This window comes from Zosterops lateralis (genome assembly GCF_965231275.1).
Source record: "Zosterops lateralis genome assembly, chromosome: 18".
Taxonomy (NCBI): Eukaryota; Metazoa; Chordata; class Aves; order Passeriformes; family Zosteropidae; genus Zosterops; species Zosterops lateralis.
Window position 1 is genome coordinate 226,459 of NC_139778.1, and position 21,885 is coordinate 248,343.

General features: G+C 40.9%; 1 protein-coding gene across 2 annotated transcripts in view; it reads left to right on the forward strand.

Annotated features, from left to right (window-relative positions):
* COX10 (cytochrome c oxidase assembly factor heme A:farnesyltransferase COX10) overlaps window positions 1-21,885 on the forward strand; it is an 82,748-nt gene that overhangs the window by 35,614 nt on the left and 25,249 nt on the right. For both annotated transcript variants that reach the window (XM_083874650.1, XM_083874651.1), the window contains exon 5: window positions 18,952-19,022. In XM_083874650.1, coding sequence (XP_083730776.1) covers window positions 18,952-19,022 — 71 coding nt within the window. The remainder of the gene's footprint in view (window positions 1-18,951; window positions 19,023-21,885) is intronic.

A 21,885-nucleotide genomic window follows, 5' to 3' on the forward strand; every position in this document is an offset into this window, starting at 1 on the left:
AATTTATCCAAGCCTACATGCTGATTTTTAATACTCCTAAATTAGATCCATCTTCTTGTATTTACAAAGAGAAATCGCCTTCCTCACCAAAGCCTTGGCTGCAAATCACTTTCCATTCACCTGGCCAAAACCTGATCACACATGCCATCACCAGGAAGGTTTCAGCATTTTTCTTCATTATTTAATGATTGTAATACTTTTTTTTACCTGCTCCCAAGGGTCAGAAGATTTATAACCCTTTGGGGACCTCTGGAGCTATGATATTTCCTTTCACAGTTGCTCCTACTCCAATTGCGAATGGTACTTGCAGGGTAACTAATATTATTTCCTCCTCCTACTCTTTCCTTTTCCTGAAGCCATCAGATTTGTTTGTTTACTCTTACATGCTTTTGCAGGACACTCTACAGCTCTGGCTTCTTGACTGACCAGATTTCATGTGCTTCCAGTTTGAGGGAAATGCCAGCAGGCATTTAGAGATTGTGCACCCTCTTTATCCTAAAATCTTTGTTTCCCTCTTCCATTGCAAAGGATGTGCAGGAAATAGCTATCCAAAGTATCCTTGAAGAATGTCATGGAGTAAACCAAAAATCACTAGCAAATTATCCTTATATATGAGATGTTTTAGTATTTTGTATGTGATACTGGAAAATTTATGAGTCTTTCTTCACTGCAGTTGAAAATTGGGAATCTGGTGAATACATAATAATTGTATTTATTATTGTCTTTAGTGAAATACCTACAGAGCTTTGCATTAAGCAATCTTCAGCACTTGATTTAAATAATAGTGCTTTTCACTCACTACAGTACCTGCAAATAATATACTAAAAGTATTTGTAGCAGCTTCTGGACACAGTCATTAAATATTTTAGCAATCCTCTGAGGATTCCTGTTCCTTAACATCAGATGATCTTTGCATTTTTCTAAAGTCTTTCAAAACAAGAGTGGAAACAGAGGATAATCATTTTTTTGCAGTTTCTGCTCCTTGTCCAAACTACCATGGCACACAAGAAGACTTCCTAAAATGCCGTTGAACCTTTAGCCTAGTGCTTTTGACTGTCTTCATTGCAGCAGAGGATAGGGACAGAGACATGGCAGCATGTAACCACAGCATGAGACACAGGTGGCTGAGCGCAGCTTTTCCAGTTCCAGCAGGATTGTTTGAATCGAATATTTGGAATCTTGAATGTGAAAACTGGTCCCCAAATTTTTCAGATCATGATTTGCTTTATTTGGGAATGGCAGGGAAAGGGCTGCTGCAATTCGGGTGAGACTGTTGGATTGGGAAGTGCAAATGCCAGTACTCCCCTTGAAAAGCTAAATTCAGTTTTATTGTTTGTTTTTTTACTTAAGTTCTTTTCCAGTTTATTATGAGAATCTGAAAAGCTTTATATTCTATTGGTGTTGCTCAGATCCTGAACTGTCTGGGAAAACTCATGGATTCTTGAAGTTGTTTTGAATCTGGGATTTCAGGCAGTAAGCTGCTGGCTGCTGCTGTTAATTCTGTTGGTTATTTTAGGCAGTGTTCGTATTTTAACTCTTATGCATCATACTAAATAAAAAGTGGTTATGCCTTATTTTGAGGCACTAAAAAGCTCAGCATGGGACCCCAAGATCTGATCTATGCCAGTGGCACCAGGACTGGTGCATACCCTCCTTGGGCAGTTCCCATTGCAAATGGAACAACCTTCCCTCACTCTTCCCATCATTTTGGAAGACAGCAACACACAACCAACTCTTTCAAAACACAGAACCTGTTATGATACCACATCATAGAATTTCACAGGGATTTTTTTTTCTTTTCCTCCTTTTTTGAGAAGCAGGCAGTACACAGACCGACTGAAATACTGGGAAAATACTCAGCATCCTAGCCATTATGCATGGCAAATGTCCTTCATGTTGTGGGGCACATTCGTAATTTCAGATCTTTCTGCAGCTCCTCCTGTGGTCCCAGTCCTGCTTGTCTGTCACACGCACTGCCAAGGTTGCCCCGTCTCTATCATTTGATATGGGCTGATGACAGGCAGGGGAACGAGGGTGGCCACAGGTGGGCACTGGGACTCTGAGTACAGCTACCAAAAGCTGTCAGGATCTTGCCAGCTCATCCCCTGAATGAAGATCTTCCATTATGGTCTTTCTGTGTGGTTAGAGACTTTTCCAAATCCACTACATGCTTTCCCAGAAGCCCTGAACAGAAGCTGCTGTTTGTAGGGATGAAGAGCATGGCAGAGACTTTCCCTTTTGTGCCTTCCACATTCAAAAGCATCTTAATCCTGTCTCATCCCCACATACCCTGGCATTGTTCAAAGCCACCTTTGTGTGTCCCTTTACATCATGTTACCACAGTTTGCTTTTCTGTTGTTTATGCCATGCCATCTCTTATGTTCTGGAAAGCTTCCCCAGTGCTTTTGGGCAGCAACACCCTTTCTCTTTCCCCCATCTGCCCCGATCTCCCCAGACTCCCTTTTCTCAAAATACAATTTGAAGTGAGTTATAACATTCTCCCATATCCTGCTCCCATTTTGACTTACCCTGTTTTGCCTGATAGGGCAAAGCCCTCCTCCTCCTTCTTAATAACAAGCAGAATGCTGTCAATTACAAACCTTTCCATCTTGCCAAGAGTCACAGGATTAGTTTATAAAACACTCTGTCAAAAATAAAAATTAAAAAGAGCAGTTTGTGTTGATATAGCATTAGGAATACATATTATTCCTTACATCATTATCCAAGGCAGCAATAGCTGGCTCCTAGTGTGCAGTTTCCTGTTAAGCTTATGATGTAGGCACAGGACTTTTGAGTTGAAAAAAACCAAAAAACCCAAGGAAAGGCCCCCAAAATACCTAGCCTACATGGTGAGGTGTGCTGGGAGTGTTAGTGAGGCACCCCATAACAGCCTGGCAGGGTGAACCCAGACCTCACATACCCATAGAAAGAGATATATTGTCCCAAGACATTAATTCATTAACCTGTGTTTATCCTGCCTCCCCTGCTCACCCTGCACACTAACCTACTGCACAAGTAGTCCTATTTTTAATAGGAACATTCATAAATAAATTAGCCTCAGGGGAGGCTGGGAAGAGGTTACATCTGTGGTTATAGATGAAACAGCTCCACAAGGCTAGGATGATATTATTTACTGCTTGGTTCTGTATTTCTGCTTACTGCTTTGAAATGCACAAAAGTTGCAACAACTTCAGCATTGAGGGTGGCTTGTTTTGCAGCTGGAAATCCTGATTTAAAATAGGGTCAGTACACAATCCTGCATTTTGCTGGAAAATGGGTACTTGGTTGAGCCTTTTTTTTCCCTGGGTGCCCCAAGGAGGTGGTGCATGTGCCGATGATAAACCCAACAGGTGCCAGGGTTGGAGGGTATTGTAGCCAGTTGGCTTTGTGCCGGCAGCACACAGTGGCTATATTGTGTCTCTAGGTTTTTGTGTGCTTCCATGTCCTTGTGAGGGATGATATAACCCAGTTGAAATACATACTTAAACTCCTGAGGGATTAAGTGTGTTTCCTTTGCTTTACAGTTCAGAATTTTACAGTTTCTTTGTTTGGGGGTTCTCAGATTGCTTAATGATATTTTTCCTCCCCGTTTTGCCCAGATGTGTATAATAGCAGTATTTGAACCTTACTAGGTTTGCCAATTTTATTACTCAACATATGGTATATCCTTTTATTTTCGTCTAGTATATCATTCTTCTGCTGAGAAATCCCTTTGTACTGGCTTTTTCCTTACTGTTCTTCATTGGTTCAGTTTGTAACTTTTCTGTACTCCAAAATTCAGCTTTTTGCTAGTTATTCAAGGAGACAAAATGTCAGATGTTTTGCTTCTGTCTGAAAAGTATTGTTTAAGATGTCGCTTACTGGAAGACCCATGGTCAATTAGTGTTAAAAGAGCCTCTTTTCCCAGCTCCCTGGGAAGCTGCTGCTCTCTGACATAGGAGAAGCACCAGGAGAAAACTTGAGATTATGTGAGTGCTGCAGTGCTGCATCAGCCCAGAAGCAAAGGTTACATCCCAAGCCCTTGGTGGGTCTGCCATTGGCTGTACTGGAGAGCCAAAACTTCCTAGTGAGGAGAATGAGCCCACACAGGTCTGCACAGCCAAGGCTGGTGGTGTTTGAGGTGCACCTTCAGCCCCAGTCTGGATTCTTGCAGAGGTTTGGGAAGTCAGTGTTTATTTCCACTTCTGAATCATTCCCAAACGCAGACTCTTATCTGCTCTTCTCTTGGCTGTATGGGGAGGTTAGAAATAGGACTCACATGCAGAAGTTGGTTTCCCATGATACAAAGCTACATTCATTGCTCTGAGCATTATATCTGTACTTTTGAGCACCTAATACTCCATCCACATCCCTGCATCTGTGCCTCATCCTTACGTATTTATTCTGTATTTATAGTGACTAGCATTTGCAGAGAATGTGTGCAGAGCTTGTTTGCCTGGTAGGCTTGGGAGCAGATTCTTTTGCGGTTTACATCTCTATAACTCAATTAAATGGGATTAGGATAGACTTACATCAGCTGAGTTTTCTGCCCGGAGTCAAGGTACAATTCTTAATAATGATGGCTTTACAAGTGATTTTTCTTTATAAAATTTTATTAGTATTTTCTTCTGAGTGGTTTCTTAAGTTTTCTTCCTTTGTAGCAAAGTCCGTGTGTAAGAGACTCCAGAGTAAGAATATTTTGGTTTTGAGAGTCAGAGACTTAGAATAATGTGTAGTCTACCTAAACTATCCCTAATGTCCTATTTGCATAACTCTTATATAAACTTCCCAATTCAGTTGTAAAGGCACAGATCACTTGAATTCTATAGCTGTTCCCCAGGCAATGAGAATAACACATGGCTTTCTCTTCATAAATTGTTGATGTTTGTATCTGAGTATGGAAATTATAAATTGCTGTCCGGTGCTAATTGCCAATATAATAATAGTAGCAACTGTTCAGGTAATGTTCTATATAATGACAAATAAAATTATTTCCTTAAATCATTTCTGTTATTCACAGTGGAGTGGTTATCTTGTTATATACCTTCAGAACAGAAATAAATTTCTTCAGCTTCCAAATATTTCAGTCATATATTAGACAGGAAGACCCAGTTAGAAAAATCCTTTTCATTTTCTTTAAATAAAAACAGGCAGAACAAGTTGTGTGATGCCTTGTGCATCACATAGTTCCCTGTGCTCAAGGGGCAGTGCAGCCCCTTCCCCAGCACTTTGTTCACCCTCTCTTTGTTCAGCCTCCACAGAAACCTATTCGAGTTTTACACCCAGCTGTTTAAAGCAAAAAACTCCCATAAAAGCCTAGCTTGTTGTCTTGTCTTTTGATGAAATTACCAAAAGAGTATGAATGTTGTTTAATAGGTCCATTATTTGCCTGTTTATTCCTCTAATAAGGACTCATTCCATTTGGAAATCCAGTTTTGGGGATTTTTCCCTGAGTGGCCTTAGACTGAATTTAAATGTGATATATTTGCATCATGCAGAGCAATAGCTATTCCAGACAGCTAAAATCTGTCATGTTTCTTCAGTCCAAAGAGCTGATGCACCTGCCTTGTGCTGGAGGTTCTGGGGTTTGCAAATCTTCCAGATCATGGAAACTGCTGTGTCTGAGGAACCCTGCTCCCTGTCAGAGCTTGGAACTACCATCTCATTTATCCCCCAGGGTATCCCTGGTGCCTTCTCCACAGGCACTGTGGCTGCTGCCTGCAGAGACCAGAGTAATTGATGGTGCCACCTAATTTTAAATTGCAATTGAAGCCTTATTAGTCTGTGATTGCTAATCAGAATGAAAGTTGTTTTTTGTTGGCTATTATTACTCATTCTGCTTCGTCCATATTAGTTACAGGCATAATGTGATTGCTGCTCTGCTTTGCCAATACATGGCATTCCCAAGGGATCTGCTTCACTAAAATCTAGATTTCTCTTTACAGCTTGACAGTTGCTGTTGCAGCCGTAGAATGCTTTTTAGTGCTTCATAGCTCTCAATGCAAAAACATTGTTTTTTAAGTGAGGGTGACATAAATGTTATAGTGCCTCCCGTTACTTGATACTTAATTATGAAAGTATCCACTGGAAATGTAGTATGAGCCTGGTGTAATCAGCACTGGGACAGACCTGCTAATCTTTTCATTTGGTCTAGACATCAAGGATGCTTTGTACTAGTCTGGCTGTAGCCTGATAATCTAAGACCTTCTGGACTAAAAGTTTCAGGGCTCTTTATGAAGGGAAAAACTCCTCCGTAAAACCCCTTAGGTTTGCATATTCCTCAGGCTGATAAATGCCTGCTTGATTAGTTAATGGAAAAGGTATTTGGATGAACCTGACCATGGAGGCAGCTTGGCTCTCTGTTAGTGCCGTGATGTCTGGGAGAGCAGCAGCCTCTGGGTGTCAGGACAAGGGTCTTTGAACTCAGATAATTCTGATTAAACAGAATTTTCATGTTACTTAGAAAATATTTTTGTAATTAGTTATGTTCCTAAAGAGATTCTCAATTCCTGGCAATCGTTTGGAAGTGACAGATGGGTTTCCTTGCTCTTTTCTTCTCTTTCTGTTGTTAAATAGCAACAATTCTTCTTGTTACCTATTTTAAACAAATCAAAGATTCTAAATAAACACCAAAAATAATTGCTAACAGTCTGTTTTCCAAAACCTATCCACATACTTACTTCTTATGTATTACAGTCCAGTTTTAATCTGTAACATTGTTTATGCCAGACCTCTGCATGTTTAATTAAGGAGTGGATGGGAGGGCAGCAGCCAGAACCCCCTTCACCTGTAAGATGCATTGGCAAAGTCATTCAGGGTCAAAAAAAAAAAAAAAAGATATTCTCTCTCAGCAGTGGCCAAAACTGAATGCCTGAGGAGTATCAGAACATAAATGAGGTCTTGTGTTTTTTATGAATGTTTTAGTTCTTTGCATGGAAAAAAATAGATTTTATCTAGCCTGGAAGAATTCCAGTGCTGTCTAAAGAAAAAACTCGCTGTCTGTATAAAACCACTGTCTGGTCTGGCACAGTGCTGGGAAGGGCTGGTGCGGCTCCTCCTTTGGGAAGTGACGATGATGTGAGTGCTGGGATGGATGAAGCACAATGTGCCTTAACTTGCCTTTGTTGAGGCAGGAGCCAAGTCCCAGTGTGCCCGTGCCAGTTGTGCTGACCTGCCCCAGCCAGTTTGTATGGAGATAAAACCCAAGTGCTCTGTAATCTGATGTTACCTGAGAAATACAAAACTCTGACATTAAGGAAATACAAGCTGGGAATGCACAGTGGAATTAGGTTTTTTCCTCAGGATAAGAAGGCAAAGCCTGGCTGTGGCATTTCTGCAAATCTGTCACCATGGCCTGTGCCCAGTGTGGAAATCTGGATGAGGAAATAGTTGGAACCCTGCAGGGGTGAGACGGAGCTGCATTGTGGATTTTTCTGGTTTATACTTGGTTTGATCTTGTGCTGCTTTCCTGTAGTGCCATAGCTTGGTGATAGTGAAAATACCAGTGTTCTGTGTTCAGAGAGTTTTGAGGAAGGTGCCTATTGGTTGCACCAATAGGAAGGAGTTGGAAATAGTCCCCCCCAGAATACCCATCCTCTCAGATGGATGGATACTGGCACACAGGGAAAATCAGGCCACTGAGGTGCAAGGTAGAGGTTTTTTTTCCCCAATAGATACTCAGAAATTTTCATATTGGACTGGCATTTAGCAAACAAAGGTGACATTTGAGGCGCCTGGAAGACAAACCTGGCAAGAGTGGCATTTCCGTGTCCAGTTTCCAAAAGCTGTTGGGAGTTCACTGCTCTGGTAATATCCATGGCATGAGCTGCAGGAGCTTGACCCCTTTTGCTGGGCAGGGAGTTCCTGCTTGTATAACCCTTTTCTTGTGTGCAGTTTTGGACACTTCCTTTGAGGAGAAGTGCTGCTGTAATAGCACTTGTGAGCAGAAGCTGCAAGGGGGGGCTGAAGGGAACAAAAGCTGCCCCAGGTTTCTTGTTGAAAGCACCAATTTACTCCAACATAGATGCTCATGCAGAGCTTACAACAAGTTTTGCTTTTATGTCGTTATGTTTCTTATTATGCTTTTATTTTTAGAATAGCCTTCTAAGATAGAGAGAATTATCCTATTTTGTCCATATCTTTGACTGTTTTTTGGCAAAAATCTTCCTGTTGGCAGAAGTCACATTAAAATTAATGTTGTTTAAGCTTCTAAGGCTTTGAAAGGATCACTGGCACAAAACAAATAAATTTACCCAAGTGAATAGGTCATTGTACCTTAAAAAGAGGGGCAGTAATTTGATTTGGTGTCTTAATTGGTTTCCAAGCTAAAATTAATAGTGTGTGGAAACCCTCTTAGTAACATGACTCAGAAGTATTTATTTTTCAACTCCTCTTTTGAGATTGATGGCTGTGTTATCTTAGCATTTGAGAGATGCAAGCAGTACTGGAATGACAAACATTTCTTGGCAGCTTTAGAAAGATGGGTGGTGTGATGACCCTGCAGCAGGTCTGGGTGTTTGTGCTTTCCAATGGGTCATCGTGAGGCTCTTGCTTCACTTTCATTCTTAATGAAGGGGAAGGACAGGTGAGACCTAATTATGGGTTGGAGATGTCTTTTGTAATGTGACTTCTCAGTGTACAGGTTTGTCATCCAGCCCTCGAGAGAAGAACATACTGATGGTCATCCCCACTTGATGGTCCCAGTTGGTGCATTTTGCTTTTAGAAAAGTTACTGGATTTACTGCAAAGCTTGTGTTTAGTGATTAGCTGCACCTTGGATATTTGTTATTATATTGTTACTTTATTTGGCAGTTCTACATATTCTGCAAAAATCATGTTTTAATGAAGAAATATCCCTTACCAAAACTAACCTCTTATGGGCAAAATAGGCTTAGGCTTGACCAGAATCTTTATAAATATACTTGTCAGCATCTCTTCCATGTCTTTTGATCTGCAGAGTTGTGATAGCCTTAGGAGAAGAGAATGCCTTGAAAATACCACACATGTGGCCTGCCACATCAGATAGCTGTGAAATTAATAAGAGAAAAAATACATTATTAATATATTGATATCTTTCTGGTAAATTCTGTACAGATAGAAGAGTGATTTCTTTTAATTTACTTTATTGTCAAAATTTAAAACTAAATTGAACCATTGTCATGCAAATGAAGTTACAACATCGCACTCAACCATGTGCCTGTGATATTGTCCCCTAACAATTAAAGCTCTTCAGTATATTAGGAAGTGGGCTGCTTTTGGCTCTGAGAGCACGCGGGGGAGGGAGGCAATGAGGCTGTTCTGCCAGCGCAGTGTAAATCCTGAAATGCCCCTTAGTGTTCCTTTGCTCTCTTTTTAGACATCAGAACAACAAGGGAAACTTGGGTTTAAATTTTGTTGTTAATTCTCTCCTATAGACTTGATCAATTACCTAAGTATGCTGTATATAAAAATGTGACTTGAAGCTCTCCTTGATATCATCTCCCCATTATTTAAAACTAGTAGTTCCTGAGGAATGATTTTATTAGGAGATTTGAGCTGTGGGTAAGTGGAGAAGGTCAGCTCTATGACATTTAGACAACGTTAGCATGCCCCATAGCTCAGGCATGTCAGTAAAGGCCTATGCCATGTCACACCCTGGTTCACATATAAACTTTTTTACTGACTCTATTACAGCATTCCTACATTTCATCCATTTTGGGTTTTGGGACTTTGAAGTTTTAATATTTTGGCCAGAAGGAGCTGTAGATGTAGATTTTAATTTTGCCAAATATGTCCAGAACAAAGCAAATTCTCCTTCACAGATACTGGAAACTTCAAGTATGAAAATAATTTATTTCTAAAACTTCAAGATATTTTGAACAAGCAGTTTATGTTTGCACCTGCTGAAATAACCTCCATCTCCCCAAAAGCAGGCAAGCCTGCTACTTTATGTACAATGCTACTTTTGTCTGTCTTGGAAGAAGAAAAGTCTCATTAATAGGACATGTCAACCATGAGCAGTTAAAACCAACACATGTCCGTGTGCTGTAAGAGAACAGCTTATGGATTAATATTCTGGTTCCTGGCAGGAAGCACATTACAGTGGATTAGTATTCTTATCGTTTGAGTGACAATTTATAAAAAGCTGGTTAAAATTACCTGGATCTGGGACACATGGTTTGGAGCCAGGAGATGTATGGAAGTGATTTAAATCTCACCTTCCTATTTCCCTGCTCTAATCTCCTGGGCAAGAGCAGAGCTCAGTGAGGCTGCTTGATTTTACAGCTCTGTATAGTCACAGGGGACTGAAAGTAGCTGATACCAGTGGTCTGGAGGGCTCCTGAGTGACCTGCTCTTTCTACAACAGCCCTTGCTAAATCCGGGAGCTCAGGATCCTACTGTACTTACTAGAGAAATAAAGTCTTCATGGCTCCTGCCTCTATTCTCACTCCTCTGGAGGAGATTTGTGTCTCCTGGTTGACTTGGGGTCTCCTGCTTGACTTAAGCACTGCATTGAGCAGCAGAAGTACTTCCCCAAGAGTTCCCAAGTAACAACTTCATTCCACCACAGGAATTTGTCAACTTGAGTGTCAGATTTTAGCTGCAATATTGCTCAAAGCAGCTGCACTGTGTCCAGAGGACCTGGCCTGGTGTATTTTAGGATATATAGTAATTTAGACAGGATACTGACCTTGTGCAATACTTATCTTCTGCGAAGATACTGTTATTTGAAGTTTTGTTTATTTTTTAAATTATACGTTGCAGTCATGGCATGCTGGCACTGTGACAAATATGATTTAATGCAAAGGAATCTCATGAAGAAAATGTCTTTGAAAAGTGATTCAGGGGATATTTTGGCAAGGCATAAGGGTGGTAATTTTCTTCAACCCTAATAATGGTTCCTAAAATACATAGTAATAAAATAGTTCCTGAAGAAACCATGTTACAGATGTCAGATGCTTCTGACATCTATTTAATGATGTTAATTCATCATTAAAAACTTGCAGAAGTAGGGAACAGATGTGCAATGATCAGAGCTCAGTTGTGGAAATGTGTATGGGAAGGTGAAGTTTTCTTTTCTTATTCTGAGGCAGCACAACACAGATGAATGTTGCTTCATTGCCTTGTCTCCATGACCCTTGAAAGAAACACTTCAGCCCCTCAGTAGGAGACACACCATTGTGGTGCTGCTTCTCTCCTGGAGTACATTATGCATCAGCACAGCAGTGGGAGCTGCATTTAGCCTTTCCCTCCACTCTTTTTGTGTCCAGGGTGACCTGACACAGTGACAGAGATCAAAAAATGGCAAGATCCAGAGGGAAATCAGCTGATGTTTGGCCAGATCAGGTTGATCTGTGGTGGGTGAGCAGTTGGTTGGGTGAGCACAAGGGAAGGGCATGAGTTGTTTATCTAACTGAAACACATTTTTTAACTGTTTTCATTTTAAGTTGAAAAGGAACAGCAGCAAAATCTGCAATGATGGGAAGAGATTCAGTGCAGCATGTCCTGCACTTGGAAATTGCCTTGTGTGATCAAGAAGCCCAAAAGCATTGATGGGCAAGTGTCCCCCTGGAAGAGAGGCTCAAGAAAGGCTTGGAGTAAGGAGCTTTGTTTGTGGGTGCATTAATTGTGTGCCAAATAGAAAGGACGTGGGGGTGGTAAATGTATAATTATAATTACAATTATTAAATGTATAATGTATTATTAGTCTTTTGCAGCTGGCTGGAAAGCAGTATTCCTTCCCATGGAGGTTCTTTCTCCAGTGTGGATCACATGAGGTGAAGCCTGTCTGTGGTATCCAGCTTTCATTTCCCCTGAAGCCATGGCTGACCTCCATGAGGCCTTGGAAATACTCTAGTTAGGTGGTTCACAAAGTCAGCAGTTTTCAATATGGAACAGCTTATAAGGGCTGCTTTATTTTTATTATTATTTCATTTTTGTTATGCTATCTTCTTAGCAAAATATGGTTTTAATGAGAAGAGCCAGGCTCATCAGTGGTCACATGATCTGTTTCTCATTTACAAAACCAGGAGATTCATGTCTTTTCTCCCATTTCAAGCTTTGGGTATCAGGTGTATTGAAAAAAACAAGATTAAATGAGCTATTTTTTCATGCACTGGTACTAGAAAACTTGATTCAAAGAAGAAGACAAGAAAAAGTTTTTGTGTGGAGTAAAGTAGATAAAGAATTTTGGTACAAATGCCATTATTTAACTTGTGAAGTTATTCATACACTGAAGATGACATGTACTCTTTAATTATTGTTAATTCCTTGCTTCTTATGGCAGGCTTGGACATAGCAGGCCCAGGGTCTTTCCTTCCACCCTCACTGCTCTTCCTCAAGTGAGTGCTACATGTCCAGAGCCAGTGGTTTATCCGGCTGGGCTCCCCTGATTACCAGCAGTGTATTTCAGGGTGTGTCCATCATCCTCTCCTCTCTCCCGACCCCTCATGGCCCCACAGAGCAGCAGCAGCAGCCTCAGGAACACGGTGCTGTGACACTCCATGTTATCACAGCTGTGAGCTTTTCCATTCCTTTTAATGGCACTTGTGGTATCCAGGAAGGATGTTGTTTGGCTGAAGTGCTGAGGAGGAGGCCTAAGCTGCAAGAGATCAGTGACCACTGGTTTTATTGGTCAGAGCTACTGAAAGGATTTGGATGAGCTCAAAACAAACAGGGAGCACTGTGCCAGGCCTGCTGGCAGCTCCAGCCACTGCTGCCAGGTAAGAATACTGAAATATGAAATGCTATTTAAAGCCTAAAAATGCCTTTTTCTCAGGACAATGTCTCTGGGAATCCTTGGAAAGCCACACTTGTGAGTGTTTAGGAGAATAACAGCATCACCTCTTGAGCACTTAAAAGCAGAGCTGACACGACAGGTTTCGATTCCAACGGATCAGGTGGGCGCATACCAGTGAGTCTGCCTTCTCCATCCTGAAAATCTCTAAAGTCACAAGTATCAGCATTTTCTTAGCAATTTCCTCCTGTTGTATTCCCTGTACAGAGCAACGGGCTTTTAAACACTGACTAATAATAGGAGTGTATCTTGTGGGGAAAAAAAAAGTAAGCTGTGTCAGATCCTTTATGTGGCAGACCTTTCCAGTTTTGTGGGACATGACAGTCTGGGGTTTAGCTGCCCTCTGTAAGTAACATTGTTCAGGCTTGCATCAATCTCATTTTTAATTAGAAATCTCTTTGAAATGGAAAACATCAGAGCAGATCTATAGTAAGACCGGGAACTTTACAGCCAGAGGGTTTTCAGGTACTGCCTTAAAAAAAAAAAAAAGAAAAAAAAAAAGAAAAAACTATTTCTAATCCTTAAATATTTGCCTTGCTTTATTTTCATATCTTGAAGACAAACAGGTGCTGTGTGCCCTTTATGATTCTCAAATATACAATCGTCTCCAAAGCCTTCCCTTGTTTGTACAATTAGGGTGGGATTTTCAGAATCACTCAGTGCTGGTCTGTCTCATTGAAGTCAAACTGCCATTGACTTCAGTGAGAATCGAGTGAGATCAGCACAAGCACTTTTGAAAATCCTTCCCTCCACTTTTTTTTGTCACATCTCTCTACAATTTAGTAAAAAGACTTTTCTAATATGCTTTAATTATTCTTTATTATTTTCATATAAAAGTGATTGAAAGGAAACCAGAAGGAAACCTGTAATAATTTTGACTTCAATCTTATTTACCATGAATTCTATGTTATGTTTTTCTTCTCCATTTATGTAATTACTTTATGATAACATAAGATAAATCACTGGAAACATAAGGAATAAAAATAATTAGATAATATGGAGAGGAAGAACAGTCTCAGGGGAAAGTACTTGACTCTTCATGGTCTGGTGGGTTTCCAGCGTCGCTTAAAGCAACTTTCTTTGGCTGTGTGGGAAAAGCAGGAGACTTCATGTGAAAGGCTAGTGCTGAAGCGTGATTAATTTGGAGGCTGTGTGGCCAGCTGCAGGGAATGGCTTTTTGGATGTCACTTTCCCAGGAAACTGAAGATTATTGCCTATGTATCCACAGTCTGCTCTGCCACTGTGCTTTCCACACAGTTTTGGTGCACCTTGATCATGCACGTTTTTGGTTTCCAGCGTGTGTTTCAGTGGTGTTTCTGGTTAAATGTTTGCTCTTGGGCAATACCAAAGAAAACCAAAGAGAATCAGAGCTTTCTGTAGCTCAGGGGAATTGGGAGAACCCCAGAAAGACCTAATTCAACAAGATCAATATTTGCAAGACTTGTCCTATACAGCCCAGCTATACCTCTGGCTGTAGATACTCATTGAAGTGCTCTAGTGGGGCATCCAGCTGTAGTGGGTTTTGTTTGCATTGTATTTAATGTTTGCTTGGATTTGTTGCGAGAGATTTTGGCTGAGGAGGAGCTTTGGCCATCACCTATAGCTCATCTCCACCTCCTCATGTGGTACAAAGCAAGGGGGGATTTTGGAGCCCAGCAGGAGGAGGTGGCTGCTTCACTCATTAGTGCTGAAAATTTACCTGAACTGCCCTTGTAGGAGGCTTTGAAGAGAAATAGATAGATCCAGAGGGCAATTCTGATGGCAAAGAATACATAGAAGCCTGCTTGGATTCAAGGGTGGTTTTGTAATGGGAGGAACTCAGAGTTACCTGGAATTAAATTGTCTTCTAATGGCAGGGTTCCATTCCATCCTTAGTCTCCTGGGATTATCGGTTCTGGTGTAAATATGTGTTTAGCATTAGAGTAAAATGTTATGTCTGTACATGGCACACTGGTTGCCTGTTTCAGCTGCTGCTGTTTCCACCATGTGTCACCAATTAGAGCTGGGCCAGCGGCCAGGCTGTCCTTCATGCACTGAAAATCCAAAGTGGCCTATGAAAGACATTTATTAGCTGAAGTGTGGCAGATCTGTTTGATAAACCCTACAGTTTATTGTTCCTCTTAGTGCACTCTGTTGGTGTTTTCATGGGAGAGGAGTAAAGGTGTTGGACTCTTGTAATTCAGAAATGCGATTTCTCCTGCAGGACCGTGGATGGCAAATGCAGCATGTGCTCAGGGCTCCACTGGCCTAATTTTCAGGCACTGTCTTGGGAAATTTAGTCGGTGGTCTTGGTGTTCAACACCCAGAGGATGCTGGGGCACTGAACAGGCTCCTCAGGGAATGGTCACAGCCCGAGGCTGCCACAGCTCAAGGAGTGTTAGGGCAACACTCTAAGGCTCAGAGAGATTCTTGGGATGTCTGTGCAGAGGCAGCAGTTGGACTTGATAATCATTGTGGGTCCCTTTCCACTCAGGAGATTTTGTAATTCTGTGAACTGATGGAAGGAGCAGAGGCACTGGACACCTGTCCTCTTTCCTTATCAATAGTCCTGAAAGTGCCGACATGGTGAAATCTGCATCTGCAAGGTGTTGTTACAGAAATCTTGTTGTTGTAGAGTCTTAATAAAATTATTGGTCTGTGAGCCCCCTGGGAGGTCTGAGTGCTCAGCCACCCTCTGCAGGCACTGCTGCTTCCAAGAGGTAGCTTGAAATTAAATGTTCTTTTATATTTCACTTATAAACAAATGAAAACCAATGTGTAGAAGCTGAAGGACAGAAAGCCCATGGGTGTAAACAGCTCTGAGCAGGAATGTGATAGCTATGCTAGGAATTGTGACATGTTTAAGATAAAATTACTGTATATTAACAATATGAGATCTGCACAAAAAGAATGATGAGTCTGCCAGAGAAATAAAGCACGGAGTACTGCCTGGCCTGATTTTTTTTTTTTTTTTTTGCCATCATCAACTTTTAAATGTTCATGCATACTGATGAAAATTTAGGTTAGGTTCTTGAGAGCTGTTGCCAAGTTTTGTCACTCAGGGCTTTTTTAAATGCTGTAAATTTAACCCTCAGTCTGCCCTTCTGGTGGCCAGTTTCCCAGATACTGAGGGCAGATAATATTCTGCCATGTCCAGCTGAACTGATGCATTCATACTTCCTGAGGAAAAAGCCTCCTGAGTGCTTCTAAAATATTTATTTATCTAGGCTTCATCTTACTGAATTTACTGTTTGCTGAAATAGGCAGGACTCTGTTGGCCTGGCATGAGATGTTTGACTTCACTCTTTCATTCCTACGGAATGATATTTGAGATGTGTGGCTTTTTTTCATTTTTTCTAGGATATCAGGGGAAAATAATTTTAAATGAAGAGAGAATTTTTCTGAACATCTGGGAGCAAAATGGGGAAAGTTTGATAAATAACATCTTGCTGACATGGAATAGCAACTAGCTCAGTGAAGGAATCTAGGGCATTGCAAGTAAAAGGATTTTTTAAAGTGTAGTTCAGTTGGAAGTACAGTGCCGTGCTGTATACATATGCTTGACAGTAACAGATTATTCCAATTGTCAGGTTTAAAAAAGCCAAAAAAATCAGTCTTAAGTCATGCAGTAGTCTTAATTTCAGAAGCAGCCATGTCCATATACAATCGACACAGACATTTTTTGCTACTTAAGTCAGCAGAGGAGATTCTTCTTCAAAATTTATATTCAGAGGTTGATTATTATATTAAATATATGGAAATATTTGATACACTAAGCGTGGCATCACCATCTTATATTGATAACTCAACTGCATAAGTTTAAATTCTTTCAGGTGTTGACTATTCAACTGTTCTTCATTTTAGCCATTTTGTGTCTGAGACACATTGATTTTAAAACTTGAGTATTATTTTGATTTTACCTATTGCACACTTTTATGCATAAGCTTAAATACTGTCAAATAAGCAAAAATCTCTTAATGTGCACAGGTTTAAACTGGAAGTAACTCAAAGCGGTCAGACCTTTGCAAGTAGAAATAAAACCTGGGACTTACAAAAAAATGTAATCATAGCCCAGATATTTTCTGGAGAACAGACCTGAGCCCTGTAAAGCCCTGTAAAGTTTTTTCCCTTGCATTGCTCTACCAGTCTGATGTCAGATATCATTTTTTTTCTTCATTTACCATAATTGCCTCTGAAATATAACAGTGGAACAGACCATTAGCAAAACACTGAGCTGTCAGAAGCAATCACTGGTTTCAGATCCAAATGGGGTGTTTTCCTTGCTCCGAAGAAACTTCTGTTTGTATCCTATAGAGGTTCTTTGTGAAACATCCAACACTTCCAGGTTAGTTTTGTACTTGAGAAGATCCGATCTGTCCCTCTGGCATGAGGTGGAGGGCAAGGACCCCTCAGTGCTTTTCTTCCAAACCAGGGTCTTCACCAGCTCTGGTGGCCATTCAGAATGACCCTGACCACTGCACATCAGCCATAGCAAATAGTGGATGGGAAATTCCCTGTCCACTCCCTAAAAATCCCTGTAGGAGCTGCCCAGCACTGTGCCATGGAGTTGAAGCAAAGCAGAAGATGTATGAGCAGCCTCCCTGCCCTTGGCTGAGCAGCCTGAGTTTGCTTCAGGAATATCTATAATAAAATTGGAAGGTGGAGATTTCCAGAGTTGTTTTATAGTCATTACGTCAAGGTAATAGATGGGAAAGGTAGTTCCTGGAAACTCCACGTGCCTGGAAATGGATCATGTTTCCCTTGATGTACATCTGGAGGGTCTGACAGGTTCCTGCTGCTCCCATGGTCACTGTCCACCAGCGTTCTCATGGGAGTGCTCAGTAAGCTGCAGGACCAGTAACATGGACTGTAAAAAATGTTTGTTAATTGAGTGTTTTGTAGCAAAAATCAACTTGCTGGAATAGATTTTGTCATGTAGTCCTTTATTATATGATCACCTAAAATCTATCTGCAGTTTGGCTATACTGAGCTGACTGACTCTGCCTGTTTGGAATTATGATTTGTTATGGTACTTCTCCTGAATATTCACTATGATTGGGATCCTACCTCAAAACCTCAGGTTTAACATCAGTAAAAAAATATCCTCTCTGTAAATACATTCTACTCTTCCTGTAAGTAAATCTCTGCTTATTACTTGTATTATTGCTTTGCACACATAAAACTGAATGGCTTTAGATTTGTCTGGATGGCAAAGTGCATTCAGCTTTTCCAGTAATATTCTTGTAAAGCAGATCCTGCAGAAGCCTGAAGCAATTCCGTGCGGGCAGATGATGCTGCCTGAATTTTCCCATAGGCAGTGTTTAAAGTCAAATTGGATTATGACATTAAATGACACCATATGGTGTGTTCACTCCCTCCTGCTCCAACTGGAGGCTCAGAGCAGTTCCAGTAGCATTTTACAAGAGTTGGTTGATTTTTGGGGTGGGTTATAAGTTCTGGCAAGGTAGATGAACTTGGAAAAAACCTTGGTGTTAGTCTTTTAAAGACCAGAAGTGCAACATTTGCAAGGACAATTTGTATAATATAAAACTGGTGTCAGGGAGCTGGGGGGGCTCAGCCTGGAGAAAAGGAGGCTCAGCCGGGACCTTCTGGTGACAGGAGGGGGCATCCAGGGGGGTCTGGCTCTGCTCCCAGGGAGCAGGGACAGGAGAAGAGGTAATGGCCTCAGGCTGGGCCAGGGGAGGCTCAGGTTGGGCTTTAAGGAAAATGTCTTCATTGAAAGGCTTGTTAGACATTGGAAGGGCTGCCCAGGGAAGGTGGTGGTGTGGACGTGTTCAGGAAACCTGTGGATGTGACACTTGAGAATGTGGTTTAATGGTGAACGGTGGTGGTGGTTGGACTGGATGATTCTGAAGATCTTTTCCAAACATAACGATTCCATAACTTCCATGTGTGTATGCTTATGTAATTGTGTGTGTCTAAAAGAACTTGGAATCAAACTGTACTTCAGATGATGAACTTTTGGGATGTTGTGCAAACTAATTTTGTCCTCTCTGTGGTTTTCTTTCTAAGGGGATGCCAGAAGCATCAATGCAGATTATCAAAGCTCCATAACGCTCGTTTACCATTTTTTTGTTGTATCCGTGATCCTTCAAAAACAAATTAAAGCACCTGCAGATGCAGACAAGACATTCCATGCATGGCACGTTTTAAGGTATCCTTTCATTCTGTTTCTTCCTTTCTTTTTTTAATTACAGTTCTTTGAGGTGCCGTTTGACTCAAATATGAACAGGACTAAAAACAGACCACTGGTGCGAGGACAGATCAGGTAAGGCAATCCTCACCTGCTCTGGCCAAGGAGTAATAAACCTTTTATCTATTTCCATGTTTCTCTCCCTCTTGATGATGAAAAATAGCACTTGGAGACAAAACACTAAATAAAGAAATGCACCTCTGTGTTCCTTGCTATTTCTTTATGTTTATAAATTTCATGTGAGGAGTTTAGGCACTCAGAGCTCTAAAATACTGAATTTCTCAATACAGTAGAATTTCTCTTCATATTATTTATTCATGTGTGGTGACTCTGTGCATGGTGTGGCAGCTTGCAGTTATGTTCCACTGAACTTTTGTTTTGTGATAATAAATCTTTAAAAATTCCCATCTGAAAAATTGTGTGTTGCTTCTACATGTTTAGCTGGTTGAAAACATAACTGTGGCATCTTAGAAAATTAATTTAAAAATTTGTCATCATAAAGTTTGTCATCATCTATAAGCAAATTCCTCCCCTCACCAAAAAAAGTCCTGCAATAGCATAGGAATTTCTTTAAAATAAAAGTCCTTCATTCCCTCTGTTTTCTTGATTATGTATCAGTTCACTTTCTCAAAGGCTGTTTGGCAACTAAAAAAGCAAAGTAAAAAAGAACATCAGTAAAAATCCTCTAACTTATTTGCAAACTGAAACTGAAGGCCCAATTCATAAATGATTCAGCAAACAATTTTAGTATTGCATTTCCATGATGTGTGCCAAACAGTATTTATAACAAAATTATATTTTCCCTTAGGCTTCTGTGAGCAGTTGGTCATCTTTATTTCTGTGTTTTCTCCGTCACCTTTAGAGGACTGAGAAAAACCATGAGAGATGAAATTACAAGAAAATTGAGACAAAATAGTCAAGTGAACCTTGGGGGTAAATTCACTCTTGTGGTGAAGAGTTAGAGTGCTTCAATAAACTTGTTCTCAAAGGTAATGCTAATTGCAGATTCCTGAGTTAATTCTACTTAAAAACATATTTTAGGGACCACTGCAGTGAGGGCATCTGTTGGATGTACGATAGGTCAGACTTAATTGTCCGGTTTAGGGACCTGCACTTCTCTCTCCCTTGCATGTGGTCCTGGGAGAAGGAACACTTATTAGGAAGAAAAATGATGGGGGGATTTTCTTTTTATTACTATTGTTTTTTTTTATCATAGTCTGCTACCATGGTTTGTAGTGCTTCTGGAGTCAAAAATATAACTAGAAAACTTTCTGTCAACTTCTGATTCAGAGAAAGCAATTTATTTTATGTTTCCAGTGACCTAAAATGAACTTCACTGTCATCTGAATGCACTACAGACTGGCAAAACCATATTTCATATATTTTCTTACTTTCATACTTCCTTTCACCACAAAATGGTAATGTTGGGGACACTGAGCAATCACTCATCAATCTATCTACCTGCCTGTCAACAGCTAATTTAAAGTTCTTTAAAGTGTCACTTCCCTTGAATAATGCTGCTCTAGCTCCCAGCAGACCATCGAGTATGCAGACCTTGACTGGGGTCAGTTTTTCTGCTGTGTGCCAGAGGAAAATAATCCAGTGCAAGTGATCTAACCTTGTATTTTGCCACGTACTTCCTGGTGTTCCTTGAACTCTTTCCTTCCTGGCTGATTAAATAAAACCTGTCAGTGGTTATGCTAAAGCTAGTCAAATCCAGACAGACAGAGATGGATAAAGAGTACATAGGAGACTGGTGTCATGGCTCTGGGAAAGAATCCAGAGAGTTTGGGGAGTTCTTGCCCAACATTTGTCTGACATTGGAGTTTTTACATTTCCTTCTCTTTATCTGCTTCATTTAATGAAACATTTGCTGCTCTCTTAGTTCTGCTGTGTTACAACATCTGTGCTATCCAGTGCAAATGAGACATCATTTTCTAATCCATCTTCATTTGCATTGTTTGTAAATATATTCTCTTTTTCTTTATTTCCTTGCTTTTTATTTATTCAGCATAGTTGTTGTTACAGAACTGGACAATATGGGTAGCAGTTTTTGTCCTGAGCTTGAGATCCTTTTTGAAGAGAGAAGGCTGTTTACTCTCCATCATGTTGGCTCTGCACCTCCTTGGAAAGGCTTTGATGGCTTTGATGTGACTCCTGCCCACGGAACACTGAAGTGAGGCCAGTGAGGGGTTTTCTAGAGGTTGTGCCATCACAAAGGGAATTCTTACATGCTTTGAATGTAGGCCAGAATCAAACTGGTAACCCCAGTGAGAGGTTCTTGGAGCTACTGAGTCATGCAGTCGCTTGATGAGCTGTGTCTCTGTTTCAAGTTAGATAATTCACAGAGGTGGCTCCTTTGGAAATGTTGAGCTTTTGTAGAGAGACTAGTCCCTGTGTTCTGCTTTGTGGCCTCCATTTGCAGCTTCAGCCCCCAGTTTGTTTAGGGTTAAGACCAGCTGTCCATTCTAAATGATCTTGCTTCCAACAGCATTTCTCTCCTTCTTTCTCCCTGAAGCCTTCACTTTGAGAAAACACCACAGGTCCGTCTCGGGTTCATTTCCCTGCGTGCACATTCATATGGTTCCCAAACCCCCACGTGCCACCTTTTTCTGTGAGTTGCTGAGGACTCACAGTTTCCTTTGGCATCAATGAGGAACCTCTGTGGCTTTCAAAGAAAGGCTCTGTGGCAAGGCCTGCACTTTGAGGTCTGGCTGGAAATAGTATTGTTCTCTGACTGGTTACGTTCAAGAAGTCTCAGTTGGGCAGCTTTGGCCCATCCATCATTCCTTGTGAGCCAGGAATGAGTTCTGCAAAGATCTCTGGAAGGATGGGATTTGGAAAAGTAATTTTCCTCCATCCTTTGGGCAGTGTCTGTATTGCATCATCATCTTGATGGCTGAGACAAGTACTTAGCGGCTCAGTGTGCCCCTGCTTT